Source organism: Leuresthes tenuis, unplaced genomic scaffold (genome assembly GCF_036924035.1).
Source record: "Leuresthes tenuis unplaced genomic scaffold, fLeuTen1.0.hap1 SCAF_14, whole genome shotgun sequence".
In the NCBI taxonomy this organism is placed as follows: Eukaryota; Metazoa; Chordata; class Actinopteri; order Atheriniformes; family Atherinopsidae; genus Leuresthes; species Leuresthes tenuis.
In genome coordinates, this window is record NW_027325368.1 from 8,913,354 (window position 1) to 8,931,311 (window position 17,958).

The following is a 17,958-nucleotide window of genomic DNA, read 5'->3' on the forward strand; positions in this document are numbered from 1 at the left end:
TGGAAGATGGAACACTGAGAGCAGAATTGCGGCAGTGCCACATTTGCACAAGAAACAGACCTTTGGAGGAGAAAAGACTCGATTTAATTCTACTGCTTCCAGTGTATTAAATATTAGTTCAAATATTAGCAACACTCAGAGAAAATTTAGTTGGATGTTTTCAGGTTATCAATGACTTCTTAAAAGATTTGTTGGCAGACTTGTGAAAAATAAATCCAAGGTAAATTTTTCATTGCTACTAATAATCATTTCAGAATGTCCTCCTCAAAAGCTTAATGTTTAAATTTTGACCACTTCTGTTTAATCAGCTGATTTGTGGCATATCATGTAAAGTGGTTATTGTTTCAGGGCAAATTATTAGGAAATAACAAGAATTTATGGCTCTGTGAAATAAAGCATTAATATATATTGTGCAAGAATATGTAAAAAAGAGAGCATGATATATGATATCATAAAATACTGTTCAAATTTAATTAAGCATATTTGCAAATTGCAGTTTTCTGATGCCATGGGACAGAAAACATGGAACTGTATAATTTCACTCCAGTTAGCCTATACATTATGACCATTCACAAATAAAACTTTTCTTTTCTAAACAATGCATGTACTATGAAAAGGTAAGGTTCTTGGATCATCCCAGTCAGTACTGCTGAGTACCAGCTGATAAGGGCTGGACTCAGGAAAACTGCTATTTTGTAGCACATTTAAAATAAAAGAGTTGCAAATTGATTTAATAAGATATTAAAGGTTTAACTTTGGGATTTAGTTTTTCATAACCATGACTTTTGAAAGATTTATGAAAACAAAATATCAATGAAAACATTCAAAACAGAAGCAGGAAACATTTTTAGATTTTAATGCAGAGAACGAGTCAATTTCCAAGAATACTGGCCTCTATAGTACCCATAATGCAGAGCAGTTTTCTTTAGATGCTCCTTGTTGTTCAGTGTCTACACCCTTGTGTAGTTTGTGATCATACTTACCTATAAAAGTTACCCTGAATGACATCATTATGTGACAAGTTTTTAGACATTACAAAACAACATTTAAATGCACACAAGAAGTGGTCACGTATCTGCGTTGCCTCTCGACCTTTTCAAGCAGTAATAATGATTAAATAAAATGTCTGAGTACATACATGTTATTAAAGTGATTTCACCCAAGAAAGCTTCATAATAATGAAACAACATCCTCAACATTTTGGTCAGAAGTGTTAATAACCACCCAAACCGCATTAGATTTTCATGCCAGCAATTAATTTGTAAGGTCAGGTCATGATTTTTTAGTTGGACGATATTTCATTTTGGTGGAAAATTCTTGTTTCTTTCACATCCTCTGAAATTTTTTTTCTCTCTCCCACGGCCGTGATCGTGGGTAAAGGATCTAGTTGAGAGGGTTTATTGTTTTTCAATAGCTGCCCCCCGGCACAGCACTGAAGCCCTTGATCTTAGAAGAGCACAAAAGGTATTGATCTTCATAAGGCACTGTTTCTGTTGTTAAATAACCACCACAGGAAATCCGATGAAAGGTGCTGACCTTTCTCTAAGTCTCTCATTTCACGTAAACTAGGCTGTATGGAAGCATGCCAGTATGTTGGGGTTTAGCGGGAGATAATAAATGCCATACATGCCACTTACTGCTTGAATAGAATAGTGCTTTTGCATGATTGAGTAGTATTAATGATGGACAAAATGTGTATCAAAGTTTTGTCACAGCTATTTCTTATATATAAACAGACTCCTTAGTTAGAGTGATTTCTTTTCTGAGGGCTGGAAGTCAATGAAGGCATCAGAAAAATGATTACAGAGTGAGTTTATGACTGCTTTCCACTAGTTTTTGTACACTTCTACTGACTCAATTTGGGCCAATTTATTTCCTTCAAGCCTCTATTTAGACTGCTTTTCACTGTTCTGCCAGAAAATTGTTTTCTCATTAGCCACAGACACTGCGGTCGCTGTTCTTTATATCATCTCTGAATAAGGCTCGCTCCATGGTAGATGTGATGGCAGCCACCCCGCTGCTCCTGAACCAAACCATTAAACCAATGAAACGAAAATAAGTGAAAATTCATGCTCTTGAATGACAACAGGGAAATCAGTCCCTCTCAATTTCTGTGCTCTCTCTGTGCATCATCAACGTCCAGGCTCCACAAACCTCCGGACCTGTTGGAACTCAGGCAGGGAATATAACCTCAGTCCACATCATTGGTAAACTGTAGACTCAAGTACAATTTAGTGTCCCGGTGGCAGAATTCAGACTGCCACCAGTCTCCCTATTACTCCTTAACTCTCTTTTTAAAATATATTTCTTCTCTGCATTTATGGTTTCAGGCTACACTGTGGCCTTTCATGCTTTGTGTTAGTGTTGCATGTGTGTGGGTGTGCATGGGCGTGAGAGGAGAACACTTTTAGAGACTGAGATCTTCCTTTAAAAACACATTCCTAAAAGATTACATTCTCCCTCCCTCCCACTCTGTCTTATTCTCACATTTTGTCTGAGTAGCATAACCCTTATTACCCCTCTAATTGGATCATGTAACGCTCTTTTGAGTCAGCTGCACAGACCTAGTGACCGACAATTCAACAGTCTCGTCCTTTCACATCAAATAGTTATCTCTTCTGACTGAGGAGCAAGTGACTGATAGCATATCGCAGCCCAACAGGAAATGAAATAGACTCTTGAGATACGTATCGTAAAACAAGGAAGTTATCTATATATCTTACTGGGAAGAAGATAAAGAATCAAATACAGATATTTTCCTTTGGAGAAGAACATTTCTAAATTCACTCCAAGACAAAAAGCAGCTATCCATCTTTTCAAATTAAATATAATGGTTTCTGCTTATCAGTATTCCTGCCAGGGATCTACCATCACCAAAGTGGCAGTTTGCGATGAATGCACTGCAATATCTAAGAGATAGATGACTAATGTTGCAGATAGTGCTGTTCTCACCTTTAGATAATTTTGCATGTAGAGTGTCAGATGATTGCTGATTATCGAACGGAGTTACAGTTGATCTGAATCTCATCAGCACTTAACCTCATTGTTCCTGGAGCAGAGGTGAGAGGAATGTCAATTGGAGTGAGTGTTGTGTGCTCTGGCCCTGTTTCAGTCTCAGCTCTCCCTGTCTCTGTTCCTCTCTTTGCCATGCACTCGCACTTGCACACATATGCACACACCCACACACGAATGCATACCGCATGTGCACACACACAAGCCAGACACATTCAGAGCTCTCTATCCCTGTCACAAACAAACACAAACACATCAAGAGCGCCTCTCTTTCTCCCCACAAACAAGCTCACACAAACTCACTGGATGTCTATGGTAGAGAGCAAACACGAGCCCATGAAAAATGCATGTCCCTTTGCGTGTTTCATAAGAAACACTCATCGGGATTCCTTTCCCATCTCAGCTGAAATACCACACAAGAATATCAATTACACAGACCATTTGGGTGGCAGTGTAGGCAGGAATGGTTCTCAACAAGAATAAGATATCCACAGTATCGTCTCAACGAGAGGGTCACCGTCTCCTCCAGCCCTAGAACTGACATTGCTTGATCATGAAATACACATTTGTTTGAATGCAACATAACTGAGTTGAGTTGGTGAAGTTATTATGGGATAGTAAGCCAACAAGGCAAAGGGAAAGTAAATACCTGTAAAATGCCAACAGCCTGTTCTCTTTTAGGTTCATCTAACAATACTACAACCTGAACATGTTCAAATTTCAGTTATTTTTAACCTGTGTCTTGATTTCTAATCTTCTTCATCAACACTCAGATCAATTCTGATCCAATTTTAATCAGTTTGCTGTAGGGTAACCTTCTTCTCAGTTGGCAGAAAGAGCCAAATACAAACAAACTGAAAAAGTCTCACCGAAACAAGCTATTTGAATAGGTCTGTTCAAACATGTCCACAACTTTAACTTAATAATTGAGCTTCAAGCAATATTTTTGTAGGTATAACTAATTTGGTATTTCTTTTGTTTGTATTTATTTAGATAATTTTTTTTGTTTGTTTTTTTGCAGTGTGATATGGAGGAGTTCAAAAAGTGATCAAATCCACGAATTGTTATGTTTGCATTGTATCTTCAATTTTCACTCCATACTTATCACTCCATACTTAATTGCATGTTGGCTATGTTTTCCATTACATATTTAGCTCATAAGAGTTGCTACGCTCACAAGAGGGAGAGAAAAGCATTTTTATTATCTGGTTGCAGTGTGTACTGACCCTTAACTAATTGTGCTTTCCTTTAGGAGAATCCATATATGTGCAACAATGAATGTGACGCTGCCACCGAGGAGCTGGCTCATCCTCCTGAGTTGATGTTTGACTTTGAGGGTCGAAACCCCACAACGTTTTGGCAGTCCACGTCATGGAAGAAATACCCAAAGCCTCTGCAGGTCAACATCACGCTGTCATGGAACAAGACAATCGAGCTGACCGATGACATTGTCCTCACTTTTGAGTCGGGCCGGCCGGAGCAGATGGTCCTGGAAAAGTCACTCGACTACGGCCGGACCTGGACCCCTTATCAGTTTTACGCCACTGACTGCCTGGATGCTTTTACCATGGAACCCAAGACGGTGAATGACCTCTCCCAGCGCACCCTGCTGGACATCATTTGCACTGAGGACTACTCCAGAGGCTATGTGTGGAAGAATGACAAGACCGTACGGTTTGAGATAAAGGACCGCTTTGCTCTGTTTGCTGGACCTCGACTACACAACATGGCCTCCCTATATGGCCAGCTGGATACCACCAAGAACCTGCGGGACTTCTTCACAATCACCGATCTGAGGATTAGGTTACTGAAGCCTGCCACTGGAGCCACCATGGTGGACGAGAACAATCTATCCAGATACTTCTACGCTATCTCTGATATCAAAGTGCAGGGCAGGTAAGATCCATTGAAGTTTGTCAATCATCATTTCTTTAACAAATTCACACACACAAAAAACAGGACAAGTGGTCAAATATGGTTTTAGAAATGCTTGTAAATTCATAAAAAAAAGAACGTTTTTAATGACTTGAATTAAAGTAGCTTATTGAAAAATAAGTTGGGACTTTTCTGATAAATAAAAGCTTTGCTGCAAGTCTTTGGTTGTACCTTTAGGTACAAAAAACCCCACAGACTCTGTTCCACTTCTTTTTCGCTGATAGGATATGTTTTCACTGACTATGCTGATGCACCTGTTCAGCTAATAACTTTCATTTTGTGGAATAGTTTGAAACCTTTTTATTTTTATATAAGGATCGTAGCCCTCAAAACCTGAAAACTGCAATGGAAGCATCTCACAGAAAGTGCAGCCGATTATCTACACGTTTAAAACTGAACTTTGTCAGTGGGAAAATATTTGTTCTAAACAGGACTTTTTGTTATTGGGTGTCCGTACACCTCACCTTCCTGTAGTTCTCGCATTGGATGATGCAAGATTAATACTGATAATGATGGACCTATAGAATTGGTTGCATTGTTTTCTTGTAAACAGAAGTTTGTTTCTTGTATTCAGTTGTTTACAACAAAATAATGAAATGATGTGCACCTTCTAACAGGTTTAACAACATGCCACACCATTCGTATTCCATCTTATTTTTGTTCTATTCGTTTGGTCGTTTGTTGCTGTTTTTATGTGAAACAATCATCTGAGTCTGACACTGCCAGTGTCACTGGCTCGCACAAAACTAGCTACGACAATAAAAAAAAGTCAAAATCCAAACTGAAGCTTTATTTCTGTTATTTGGGTTATTTCTTTTAGTTTAACTGCTTGGCTGATCACTGTTTATAAGGCCAGTATTAAAGTGTCAAAGGCTAATTCAATCCAGCCCAATATTCTATTTTCCAAATTTCCCAAAATTGGTGTTGAAGGGGATTTATGATTTATGATTTATGATTTATGAACTTTAGTCCTCTGAATTATTTATTACAAGCCTAACTTGACAAGGACAGAGGGCTGGATGTGCAGTCTCTGAGCTACAGTGAAGGGGACAGTCTCTCCATATTTTTTATTGCAGACATGCATCAAGATTCAACAGACGATTATCTCATTATATGATTCAAAATAATTAGGTCAGGTAATAAACTAATAGTTGAACGTACTTTGGTTAAATGTTTGTGATAAAAAAACATTTTTTACAGGAATGCATCATATTTTTTTATTTATTTATAATATTTTATTATTGCTCAACCTTGTATAGAATCTTCTTAAATTAAAAAAGTCCAACATCTAAAGACCAATTCTTCAACATATATGCAAGAGTTTTCCCCTTGTCTATATGCAAAGTTACCATGTTGACAAACTTGTCTGCTATGGCAAAAAAAAAAAGCTTTTAAACAGAAAAGTATTTAAAACACTATCTACTGAATCTATGAAGGAGCTAAATTCATGAGCTGAGTTCCAGAAGAAGGCATTTGTAGGCATGTCACAAATATTACAATAATACCTGTTTACAAATATTTGAGCAATCTCAGTGATTTATCAAAACTACTAGAATAGTTTCCACACATCTATATAAGAACAGCCACAAAAAAAAACTAATAGATATTGTCTTCTTATCAATATTTGCACTTTTTTCAGGGGCTAAAGGTTTAATTGATGCTAAGGAGATAGCTTGTTGTTAAGCGCCCTTCTGCTAAGGCAGTTAAACCAATTAGTGACTAACTCACACTACATGATGGCTTTCTTTTCATGTCCATTTATTGGCATGATTGGCTAATTTTTTCATATGACATATAATTCTGTATCCTTGAATATTGACGTTGTTATTCATGTCATATCCGGCCTGTGCAATTTCTAATTACTTAAAAAACTAAAAGGCAAACAAATACATTGCAAATATGTCGCTTCAGATGTGTGGTGATGTTTAATGCCAGTGAATGACTACACTTCTTAGGTTTTATGTGTATTATTGATACACATATAACCTATAGTCTCTCATCCCATATATCCTGCTATAGTAAAGTTTTTAGAAATAAAGTTGCTCTTTGGGACAGAAGAACAAGCAGCAAATGCAACACACTGTCTGTTCTATAGATCCTCAAATTCAAAGACAAATTTAGAAAGCAGCAACTTTTTCTGTTCACCACCTGGAGCTGTATGGAGATTTGTTATGTTTAGATTCACTCCTTGTTAAATACTTCCTTTCCACCTGAAATAATACATATAGTATCTTAGTAATGTTCGCATTTTCTAAGCTAAATTTGGAGTAAAACACCTCTGCTGCATATTTAGTTTACACAGCTTATAGTGTTACAGAGTGTGTGTTTTCATGAGTGAGTCATCAGAGTCATACTGCCATTTTCAGTAATGGAAACATTGTTGTTTCCTGATGCACTGAAATGGCCCACATGATGGTCATAAAGGCACCGTAACTGCTCTCCAAATGGGACCTGTGTTACTTGCTGCAGTTGGTTTATAGGGAGGATAACTTGGTTGGTAATGACCCATCAGATGGGCCCCTAGGTAAATTGAAACAGTTAGTCTCTAATTAGAATTCAGTAGACTTCAATAGCAGATTAGAACCATTAGCAAGTTGGCTAATTGGTAGGAGACAAATCTTGTAATTAAGAGCATTTGCAGCTGATTAAATGGTAATCATCAGGGACACATCAGTGAATCATGACGGCATTAAGAATTGCCAGGCTGTGGTTCCAAATTTAGCCTTGCCCTGTTTAATAAAGGGTAGATTTATTATTCAATCTATGGGCTGTTGTTTTTTAACAGGCTGCACACTTTCTTATGGAAAATATCCTATTTTAAAAATTCTTAGCAAATTACTCAGTGAATATGAGCTGTCATATTCTATCAAAGTCTCACAAGATCTCATGGCACTTGATGTCTCTGATCACATGCCATGACAAGTTTTTCATAATAGTGCTGTGTTATATTCCCATCTCAGCCCAAATTAGACACATCTTCTGCAGTCGTACATGGTTCGCCCATATTCACACTTGCACTGTAAACATGAATTGATGAGTTCTAAATTGAAAGGCCTGCCAGCCAGCACAAAATAGCATCTACCACAGTTATCTTATTTTTCCATTCATTAGAAAGAGTAGCAAAAGGTTAGATGTGGGGAAAATAAGCTGTTTTGCCCAGTTTTCCATCCAGCCTCCAGGCATCAAATTCAATTTTCGAGCAAAACTTTGCAGTGAGAAAGAAAAGAAAATAAACATACGATTTCTGTCCAGAGGTGGATCAGTAACTCACTTGAAAGAGTGTGATAGAGGCAGGTGGGCAGAGACTGATTAGACTTCCCACCAGCCTCAGCAGCCTTCTGGCTACAACCAAATGTGAAAGGCTTATCATAGAATGGCCATCCTGTCTAAGAAGTCACAGAATACAACACAAAGGCTGACAAACTGTCACTTGCACATGCACACTCACATCTAAATATTTATGGGTTCAGGTTAGCTGCAGATATGCTCTTGAAGCGATGTCATGGGTCTGAATGGCTGAAAAGGCTCATGTCCTCTAGATATAGACATAAAGAAGAATGCCAAATTTCCCAAGTGTTCTGTAAATGAGTTTAGATTTTAGAAACTCAAATTTGTTTTCCATTTGATGTTCTTTGTGATTTTAATAACTACAATTCAAGAGATGCATTGCAAAACTAATAGATGTCACAAAGCAGTGAAATAAAGTCACAATAAAGTTGTTTTTTTCATATGTCAGGCTTGGGCTTTTTGACACCATAGGTATTTATTTCAAAACAATCTATTTCTTGGGCATTCATACAAATGAGCATATATTTAATGAGATAATTGACTGCTCCTTTTATGGAAGATTTAAGAAATTTTAACTCTGCTATCTATTTTATTTTTTTAAGAATTACCCACTAATAGGTTTCTAATAACATATATCAGAATCCAGAAAATGAGTTTGTCTAAACTCTGATATAAGTGAATATTTCATTCGCTCTTAGATACACCAAACTTAAGGCTTTCATCGTGGGGTTTCTTCATATTTGATTCACAGCCTGAGCAATATCAGAATCAACTCCAAAAACTATTTTCTGACATATGGAATACCAATATATGTAATAAACTTAAACAAAATCACCTATGTAAAATAGATTTGTCTTCATTGTCAGACAAAATGTCAGTTTTTAGGAAAAGCATAAAAACATGGTCACTGTTTACCTTCCGTTTTGTGTCTGGCATGTTAATTAAAGTGAAGCTATGAGGTTTTGCTGACAGTCTGAGGACTGGGTGAGTTATATTTTTCATAAGCTTTTTTTAACTGCTTCCGTTTGTTAAACATCATAACAGATGCAAGACTAACCAATCAAGCTGACTAAATGTGGAGATTTGAGTTTTTGACTACTGTGTAATGTAATTATATTTTTCTGTGGTGTCTCTCTTTAAATGTCCCTTTTTAATGAATGCAGAAATTTGGAGTGTTATTTTCCTTCTTGTACACACCATCCAGAACTCCAAATTAACCGGCAATTTTAACATTTATTTTATTTGGGATTTTTTTGTTGTGTTTCAGTATCAGACGCTGCAAACCTTTAAGGCTGCAAGAGTGCATGGGGACAAAAAACTCTGTTTAATAACTGAAACTTACTCAGGCAGCTGCTCCAAAGACAGCTCACGGCTCAAATCAAACCCAGAATATACAATTTGACTCTGATACTTGGACAGATCTGATAAATCCTGGGGGCCAGAAAACTGTCTGTACAGCTTGAAATGTTGTGCCAATGATTGAAGATATATTCAAGATCTGGTAGCAGGATGACTGCAGCTGAGGTTTGCAGGTTTATTGCACTGAACATTCCCAGCAGCAAGTGTACACAGAAACAGCAGACCCTGAGAAGGAAAACATATTCACCACCAGTACTTCTTCAACTAAGATAAAAATGTAACTTGCACATTTCACAGAGACAGCACAGGCTGGGATAATCTTGATTCATATCAGACCCTCAAAAACACAAGTCAAATCAAATCAACTGATATATACCCTCAGCAGTTACCTAGAACATGTTAACCCTCTTGTGGTTGCAATGTGCAGATATTTTACATTGCTGGCTGTAGACAAAAATGGTTGTACTTCAGTGTGATATAGGGTAGTGCGACAGCCAATACCTCTCATGTTTTGACATATCATATTTAAGATAGGCTGCATAGTGGTCTGGTGGTTAACACTGTAGATTTAGTGCATAACTTGACAACAGCAACTAATGAATGATTCAAATGTAAATTTCATCCTGGCTCTGCGCGTGGTAAAGGTCATGGATTGAAGAGGCCAACAGTACCACATCATCTGCAAAGAATAAATATGCAACCCTGATATTCCCAAAGAAGATACCTTCATCTCCTCAACTACATCTCCATCTTTCCTGTGCATGAGCGCCACAAAAAGAACCAGTGATAGGGTCTCTGACTCATATTTTGCAGTGCTCTTCCAAATGATCAATTTCCTTTTTCGTGATAGAAAAGGGAGGAAATAAGAGATAGAAATGGGAGGATGTCTTTTTTTCCCCGCTGCATATTGAGTCAGTGTATGTTATAGGGCTAGCTGTGCTATTGATTTCTAATGTTATTTCACATCAACAGAAAACAAAAACCTTGAACCGTGCAGGCTGTCCCACCTTTTACGTCTCCTTCTCCATCGTTCCTCACTTATTGATCAGATGTCAGCCTGTTAATTAAGACATGACCGCTACCGGGTGGTTGCGCGGTCAGTGCTTTACATCTGCAGGGCTGCAGCAGGGCCTGGGAATGAGAGGCAGCTAATCCATAAGTGCTAATGTGCTACCTCCCCCCCCACCGATGTCATTCTCTATTTTTCTCCAAACCTTTCCTCTGTTTTCTTTCTGTCACTATTTCTCTCTTTGCTCTTCTTATTTACTTCCATAATGCTGATGGTGTGGTTCAAGATAACTTGTGTTTTTAATTAACATAACCAAAATCTGAATTCATAACTAAGATAAAAAGATATTGCACACATCCAAAAAAAATCTGAAATTTATCCACAGAATTATTCTTCTCCAGCTAAGTCAGTCTGTCCTCAAGTGAGGCATTAAACCCATATTATTCATATTGGTTAATGGAATCTCTACTTACACTGGAGTGCAATCGTGGGCAGGTTGTACATTTTGTGCTGCAGATGCACTGTACTTTTGATTCAAGTCAAACACGTACACATTAATATTTATGTAAACCATTATGAAAGAATTTTAACTTGAATTGTCCTGTAAATCGCTATGTAATACGTTCCATTTCTTTTATACATATTACAAACAAATTTGAACTTACTAGCTGCTGAAAAAATGTGATTTGAGTAGCTTTGCTGTGAAGCAATACAAGTAAGTAATTTTTTATGATTATTTTTGTGACAAATTGTGACTGCAAGGTCTAGATTATTTGTTAGTGAATTTGTGTTTAACTGAAAGGAAGCATAGACCCCATGTCAAGATGGAGATTAAATAAGAGCAGCAGCTATTAGCAGCTAATTTAATATCAATACAAAATTGTTCAAAAAAGTTTTTGTTTATTTTTCAGTTGGTGTGGCACAAAAGTAGAATTGAGAACTCTAATGCTGTCCAAATCAGGGAGGCTGCACCGGGTTTAATGTGTTTGATTAAAAAATGCTAAAGTAAGAGCTCACATTCAGTAAACAAAGCAGAAGGCAATCATTTATCAAAGTCTATGAATAAGCTAAGAGGTCAGAACAGGTAGTTAAAAAAAAAAAAGTTAGGTTATACAATGTTGGTGTGCTTGGCTGAGAATATAAAACAGTCTGGCCAAGAGAGAATCTGGAGAGTTGGAACTAGCTGCGTGACTGATAAAGAGAGCAGGAACAGGTGGGATGATTAGGAAATTCAGGGCAGGTGAAGTGGGTGTGGTGCACAGAGTGAAGGTGGGTGGTTGGAACTTATTGCCTAAGGTCATAAAGACTGTAATAACGTAGGGGAACTTAATTAAAGCAACGACTTTGAACTATTACTTTACTTTTTGGAACAAACTATGTCTTTATACTTTAAGTTTATTTGACTATTTGATGAGTATCTTGCACAGTTTATCTGGATCTGAAGTAAAGTACAAATACTATACTGTAAAAGTTCATATAAAAGTATATTACTACTACTGACAAGTACTGACAAGGAAAAGCATTAGGTATATTCAATCAAGAAAGTTTACAGACTTTTCCACTCAATAAGGCTTGAATATATAAAAAGTGTTATATTCCCACCAAGTTTGTATGCTAACAAAAGTAAATCAAAAGCTACATCTGAAAACTACCAAAAAAATTTATGCTTAACTTCCATCTGTGGTATACATATGTATTATTCAAAGGCAATTTGGATACAAAAGGATAAAAGTCAGAGATATAGTTTGAAAAATATGTTATTAGTATTTCATGTACCATTGTTACCCTCAAACCCCAGACTTGCTCTGTATTTCCCTCCCTTATGGGTATACTAAGCTCATAAAAGCACAACATTGCTCACATCAACTGTATTTCGTACTCAAAAGGAATCTGAATGTGTGTGTAGCACTTTCATAGAGCATTCACACACGGGGCATTACACACCCTAAGCCACATACAGATGATTTACACCCTGAGGTTATCTACAGCTCTGAAGGCTGCATACAGGAATTTGAAAAATAACTGTGCAATGACAATACACCACCTAATTTCCTGTGTAATGTGCTTGAACATCTTCCTTCCATGTTTAAACAACTGACATTTGAAAATGCCTTTATCCTGAGAAGATAGCCTCTGCACTATCTTTACAGGTCTCTCTTTTCTTATTTTTTTAATGCAGGACAGAACGCAGCAGAAGGAAATCAATCAATATTCCTCTAGAGTGTTTGTTAAAGATGTTTTTTTTTTTGTTTTTTCTGTTCATTCTTAGTTGAGTCTGATTCTTGCAGTTGCAGCTTGTGCTCAAAATGTCAGTGTTTGATTTGGGAGTGCACAACATGTTTACATCAGTACTGTTACACTGGATTATTTGTTCATCCCATGTACAATACTTCAGCTGTAGCAACTGTTCATGGCAATATTTAAGGCACAATTCTAGCACAAAACATAAACTTGCTTGTTTATAACAAAGTAACATCCGGTTTAATTCGATCAACAAGTAATATTTGATTGGAGATGCTGGTACATCAGACAAACTTTTTCTTGTCATGTCTGATGAAAACCACATTATAGCTCACTGCCTTGTTCAGACAGCCATCACAAAGATTTACTCGTGTGATACTATTCTATTTTAAACATACCATGTTATAGACACAATGTGTCAATCCACTGAATGTGACAAAGGGCTACTGTAAGCTTTTTTACAAGTCCCAACAAACTCGAACTCAGATTTAAGATTTCAGAGATTTTTCAAAAGCTTAAGAACACAAAGTTATAAGTGTCACCATTTTACATTTCTCAGAACTACTGATAGGAATAATCATAATATTTTTTTAGAGAAGGGTCAAGCAACGAACATGGGAGTCAACTATCAGGCAGGTCTTTCTTTGAATGTGAAAATGGTGAAGCGGAATAGACCTTTTTTGAGAAAACTGGCTGTAAATCCTGAGTAATTTTTCACATCTTTTTGACTTTCTTCTTTTCCTTTTTTGTTGTGTTTAGCTTTCATTCTTATACTGTTTGGTTGTATTTTTTAGAAGCCCAGTCTCTCCAGGAGTCTTGTAATGTGAACATGTCACAATCTATTCAGTTAGATGGAAATTGTGAGATGGTATTGTATACTGAAGCTGATGTTTTCTACATGGCAGTGTTTACCTGACATGAGAGACATGATGGGGGAAAATGTATATTTGGTAACCATGAATATTTTTTACAATAGTCTAACCATGTATGTTATAAAGGAAATGCAAGTGCAGAACAGGTCTCAAACCAGTAATTTCTTGTACGAACTGGTTGCTGGTTCACAAAGGTGTGCAGATTAAGACCAACATAGCTACTGTACAATTTGACATGGAACTGGGTTGAGTTTAGGAAAAGACAGTTTGGCTTTTCAGAAAGATGCATAGTCCTCATACAGAGTCATAATAAAAAGGCAATGTTAAAGTTCTGAGATCTTTTGGCAGAGAAACATCCTGACTATATCCATCTGTGCTAGAGAAATGTGAAGTTTATGCACGTGCACACTTTCAGAACTGTAAAATAGTGATTTTTTTCATCTGGCAACTTGGCTGGGAAATGCAGATGCTGAAGGAGCCTGAGAAGTTTAAACTCAGATAACTGTGCTGGTTTTTAAAGTTGCTAAACTTGCTCTATTGTTTTAATAACATAGTATTCCTTGATAAGTTTTTTGTGGATATTTAAATTCAGTTGCATGAAAACCAAAGTAAACTCTGAGTCAAACATGAGAAGTGAACTGGGTTAACATCGTAAATGGCTGCACTGCGGATTCACCTTTTGTATAACCGTACAATACAAAAAAATTGTACTGTACACTTGCATACACACACAAAATTTGCTGGCTCTTATCCAGTCTCTTACATACAGACTCTTTGAATCCTCTAAGCCGTGCCCTGTGAACCATGACAGCTGCAGCCAGCTTGATTGACAGAGTTTGAAAGTCAGGTTCAAGTGCAGGTTCACTCAGCTCCTGCATTACTCTGCTTCCACTGTAAGATTCTCTCCAGCTCTGCCGTTGCCTGCTCACTTATCTTCCACCAGATGTCTGTCACATGCTGCGATGTTTTCTGCCAGTCATCTCCCGGTCTCCAGTGTTTAATTAGTGCTCATTAAGGCCGGGCTTTCTTTGTAAATAATATATGGATGCCAGAGAAAGTACATCAACATAAGCTGTCTCTGGAGTGGAAGCAGCCATGAATAGTAAAATCATCTACATGTTCAACTTGCTATATGCATTATATGAGCAAGCTTTCCCAATAGTGGAAGACACAAGCTTGTTGAGGCTCCCTGATTGTCATTGCTGTACTGTACACTGTATATCTGTGTATGGGTTTACAGTATGTGGGCGTTTGATCACGTGACTAAAAAAGAGGCAATGTTTATTTTTGTTTTTATGTTCTTGAAGTGTTAGAGCTATATAACAGTGGTACTTTCACTCCTTATACTTTAGTAGGTAACTATATACAGGTATGTTCTCAGATGACCTATGAAATTCATATTAATATACTCTTTCTTCCCCTTGCTGATTTCCTCCTTTTTGTCTCATCCTCTTACATCACATCACAAATGATCCATCCCTCTTCCATGAGCACTGAGGTGGGATTAGGGTTTCAGACATCTCAGTACTATATGACTACATCAATGCACAACCTCAGTAATAGGACCTGTCATTGAAACAAATCACAGGCTTTTGGGGGGCAGGGCCCCAAGCCATGCAAATTCAGATTCCATTTTGCCGTGGCAGAAAATTGGAGCGGGGGAATTAACTTGTGACTCATCCCTGATGTTTCCCCAACAATTTGGGGAGCCCTGGCGGGCTCACTTTATATTTCAATGTGAGGTACTAACAGTTTGCTTGATATTGCATTACACCAACAAATGACAAATGACAAAATTGGCCACAACACAGGGCGTCAAAAACAGGCCTAATCAGACTCTTCAATTTCACGGTGGCAGAGCCTGCTGTAATGAGGTGACTTTCTCCTCTCCTTGTGAAAACCTCCAATGCCATCTGCAATGTGAAAAGAGGCAAAGTAAAGAAAAGCCGTCAAGCTCACGACTATGTGTTGTTGAGTTTGCTCTGTGAGGCCTAAATTGCACTTAACATGCATCAAATAAGATTACAAATTCAAACAAACATTTAATTAAGACATTTTTCTATGCCATCGTTTTGTTTAGATTTAATTATGCAAGTAATATAATTTGATTGTACATAAATGCTTTGATTTATTCCTAAAGTGTAAACACGTAGCCATTAGATGACATCAAACTTGGTTTCACATCACGCACTGGGGTAATTTACAGAATATAAAGCAGCCAGGGTGGGAATTTCTAAATCTGAAGCTATTCATCTTAGTGAAAGGTTTGTTTTACCAGTCTGGTTTGGGGAAGAGCTGCTGCCTGAAGTAGAAGTTTCACTAATTCTGGATCTTGTTTACAAATTATTTGGTTTTCAGGCAGATTTCTGTAGGGTCTACAGTAAAGAGGTCCATTTAATTTATAGGCGCTTTTCAGGACTTAAGGTCACTGTACAAAGACATGTTAAAAGTATTAATAAAGTGTAAAACATAACAATGAAAATAGTCAAAAACATTAAAACAACAGCAATAAAATGCAACAGGGAGATCATTCCAGCTGTCATGTAAGCTGTGAGTAGCAACTGAAAGAATGATACAAGCAGCTGAAAGTGTGTGGGCTCACCATATGAGATTGGGTAAAGAGCTTGCTCATTTGTGAAGGGCTCAAAGCTAGTTGAGACGGTTCAGGCATCTTGTTAGGATTCTGCTTAGACGGCTTCTAAGTGTTGTCGTTCGGACATGTCTGATCGGGAAGAGACCATAGGGTAGATAGGATGGAGAGACTCTTGGCTGACTTGCTTGTTAACAGTTTAGTGTCTTCCCAGAAACGCTGTGAGGGAGAGTGTTTAGGGCTGCTCTGCTTCGATGGTTACACTTGAAACCCAGACTTGTGGACTTCTGTTAGAAAATGGATGGATGGATAAAAGTATATAATATATTTTGCTTCAGCTGTTTTTTAACTATATTGTTTTTTTCATGCTATTTATTGTGATTATTTTTTATACCTTCCATCTTTATATTTTCCAGTACTGTGTGCTATTCTTTACGGTTTTGTTGCTGTAACTTTGAGAATCACCCCTTTTGGGATGAATAAAGGTCTGTCTTATCCTACCCTAAATAGTAAAGCATTATCTGAAATTTGGGGCGCAAATTGATTAAAGTAAGTTCTTTGTTAATTTATAATAGTATTTCCAATTTGTCTTAAAATTAGGCCTAAGACATGCAGGTGGCCAGAGAAAAACAGGGAACACTTTTGTTATCAAACAGTGCTTTCGCAACCCCTTTCCCGCTTTCTGGTCTACACATTTCCACAGAAAGTAACTTCCCTGTCCCACAAAAGCTCCAAAAGTTTGAACAACATTGGGCGTTGGCAATAGAAGGAAGCGCCGCGAGACATTTTGAAACACAGTTGTGTTTCGATAGATCGCGCACAAAAGTAGCAGCAGCGAGAGGCTTCACCATGAAAAATCGAGCCCTATCCACCACTGCATAATTCTCTCTTAACCGTCAAAATGTATGCCAGTTCTCAAAAGGTATCGAGGCATAACTGGCTCTGCCGCGGGCACCAACCTAATGGAAAAGAGGAGGAGGATAGCTGCCAGTTTTTCAGACCTTTAATATTATCTGTCATGGCCTTCATAAATGCAGTATCCCCAACATAGATCATATAATTTGTTAAGTGACTTTAAGTATTGCATGAGATTCAATTTCACTGAAGTATGATGCAGTAAGAGGCATGTTCTCTATTCTAGCAATCATAATGGTTGCAGACGATCTTGGCTTTAAAAGAAATTCTTCAATTTTGGTGTCCCTGTAGCTGGTGTGTATCACACTACTTTTCCTTTCTTGTAAGACATCAAACAGTCTCGGTCTCCCCTGTGGGTGTTGGTATGTTACTCTGGTTTTTCCTGGTATCACACCGATATTTTAAGTCAAAAGTTTCCCTCGACAGCCTTGATCTAACCATATCTTTCATAGCAATCGCCGGTCTGGATATCTGAGCCTCTCGGAGTGTCTTGTTGAGGAAAGTTTCAGGAAACCTCAGTATGTATTTATACAGCATGGAGGCGCATTACAAGCTCTGACCATGGGTGACTTGTGTGAGGGAAAAGGTGAGATACAGAGCCGAGGAAGGCTGGTTTGCAGGCTGGGTCTTATCAGTCAGAGACGCAGCCATGGGTTGAATCTCTAAAGAAAAAGAGACTTTTCATTTTGGTATAGCCATTTTTCAAAATGAAACTGACAACATAAATGTTTTCAGGT

The 17,958-nt window shown here is 37.6% G+C and overlaps 1 protein-coding gene across 1 annotated transcript in view; it reads left to right on the forward strand.

The window, feature by feature from the left end:
- LOC140268729 (netrin-G1-like) overlaps positions 1 to 17,958 on the forward strand; it is a 62,939-nt gene that overhangs the window by 23,653 nt on the left and 21,328 nt on the right. The window contains exon 3 of the mRNA XM_072363697.1: positions 4,265 to 4,908. Coding sequence (XP_072219798.1) covers positions 4,265 to 4,908 — 644 coding nt within the window. The remainder of the gene's footprint in view (positions 1 to 4,264; positions 4,909 to 17,958) is intronic.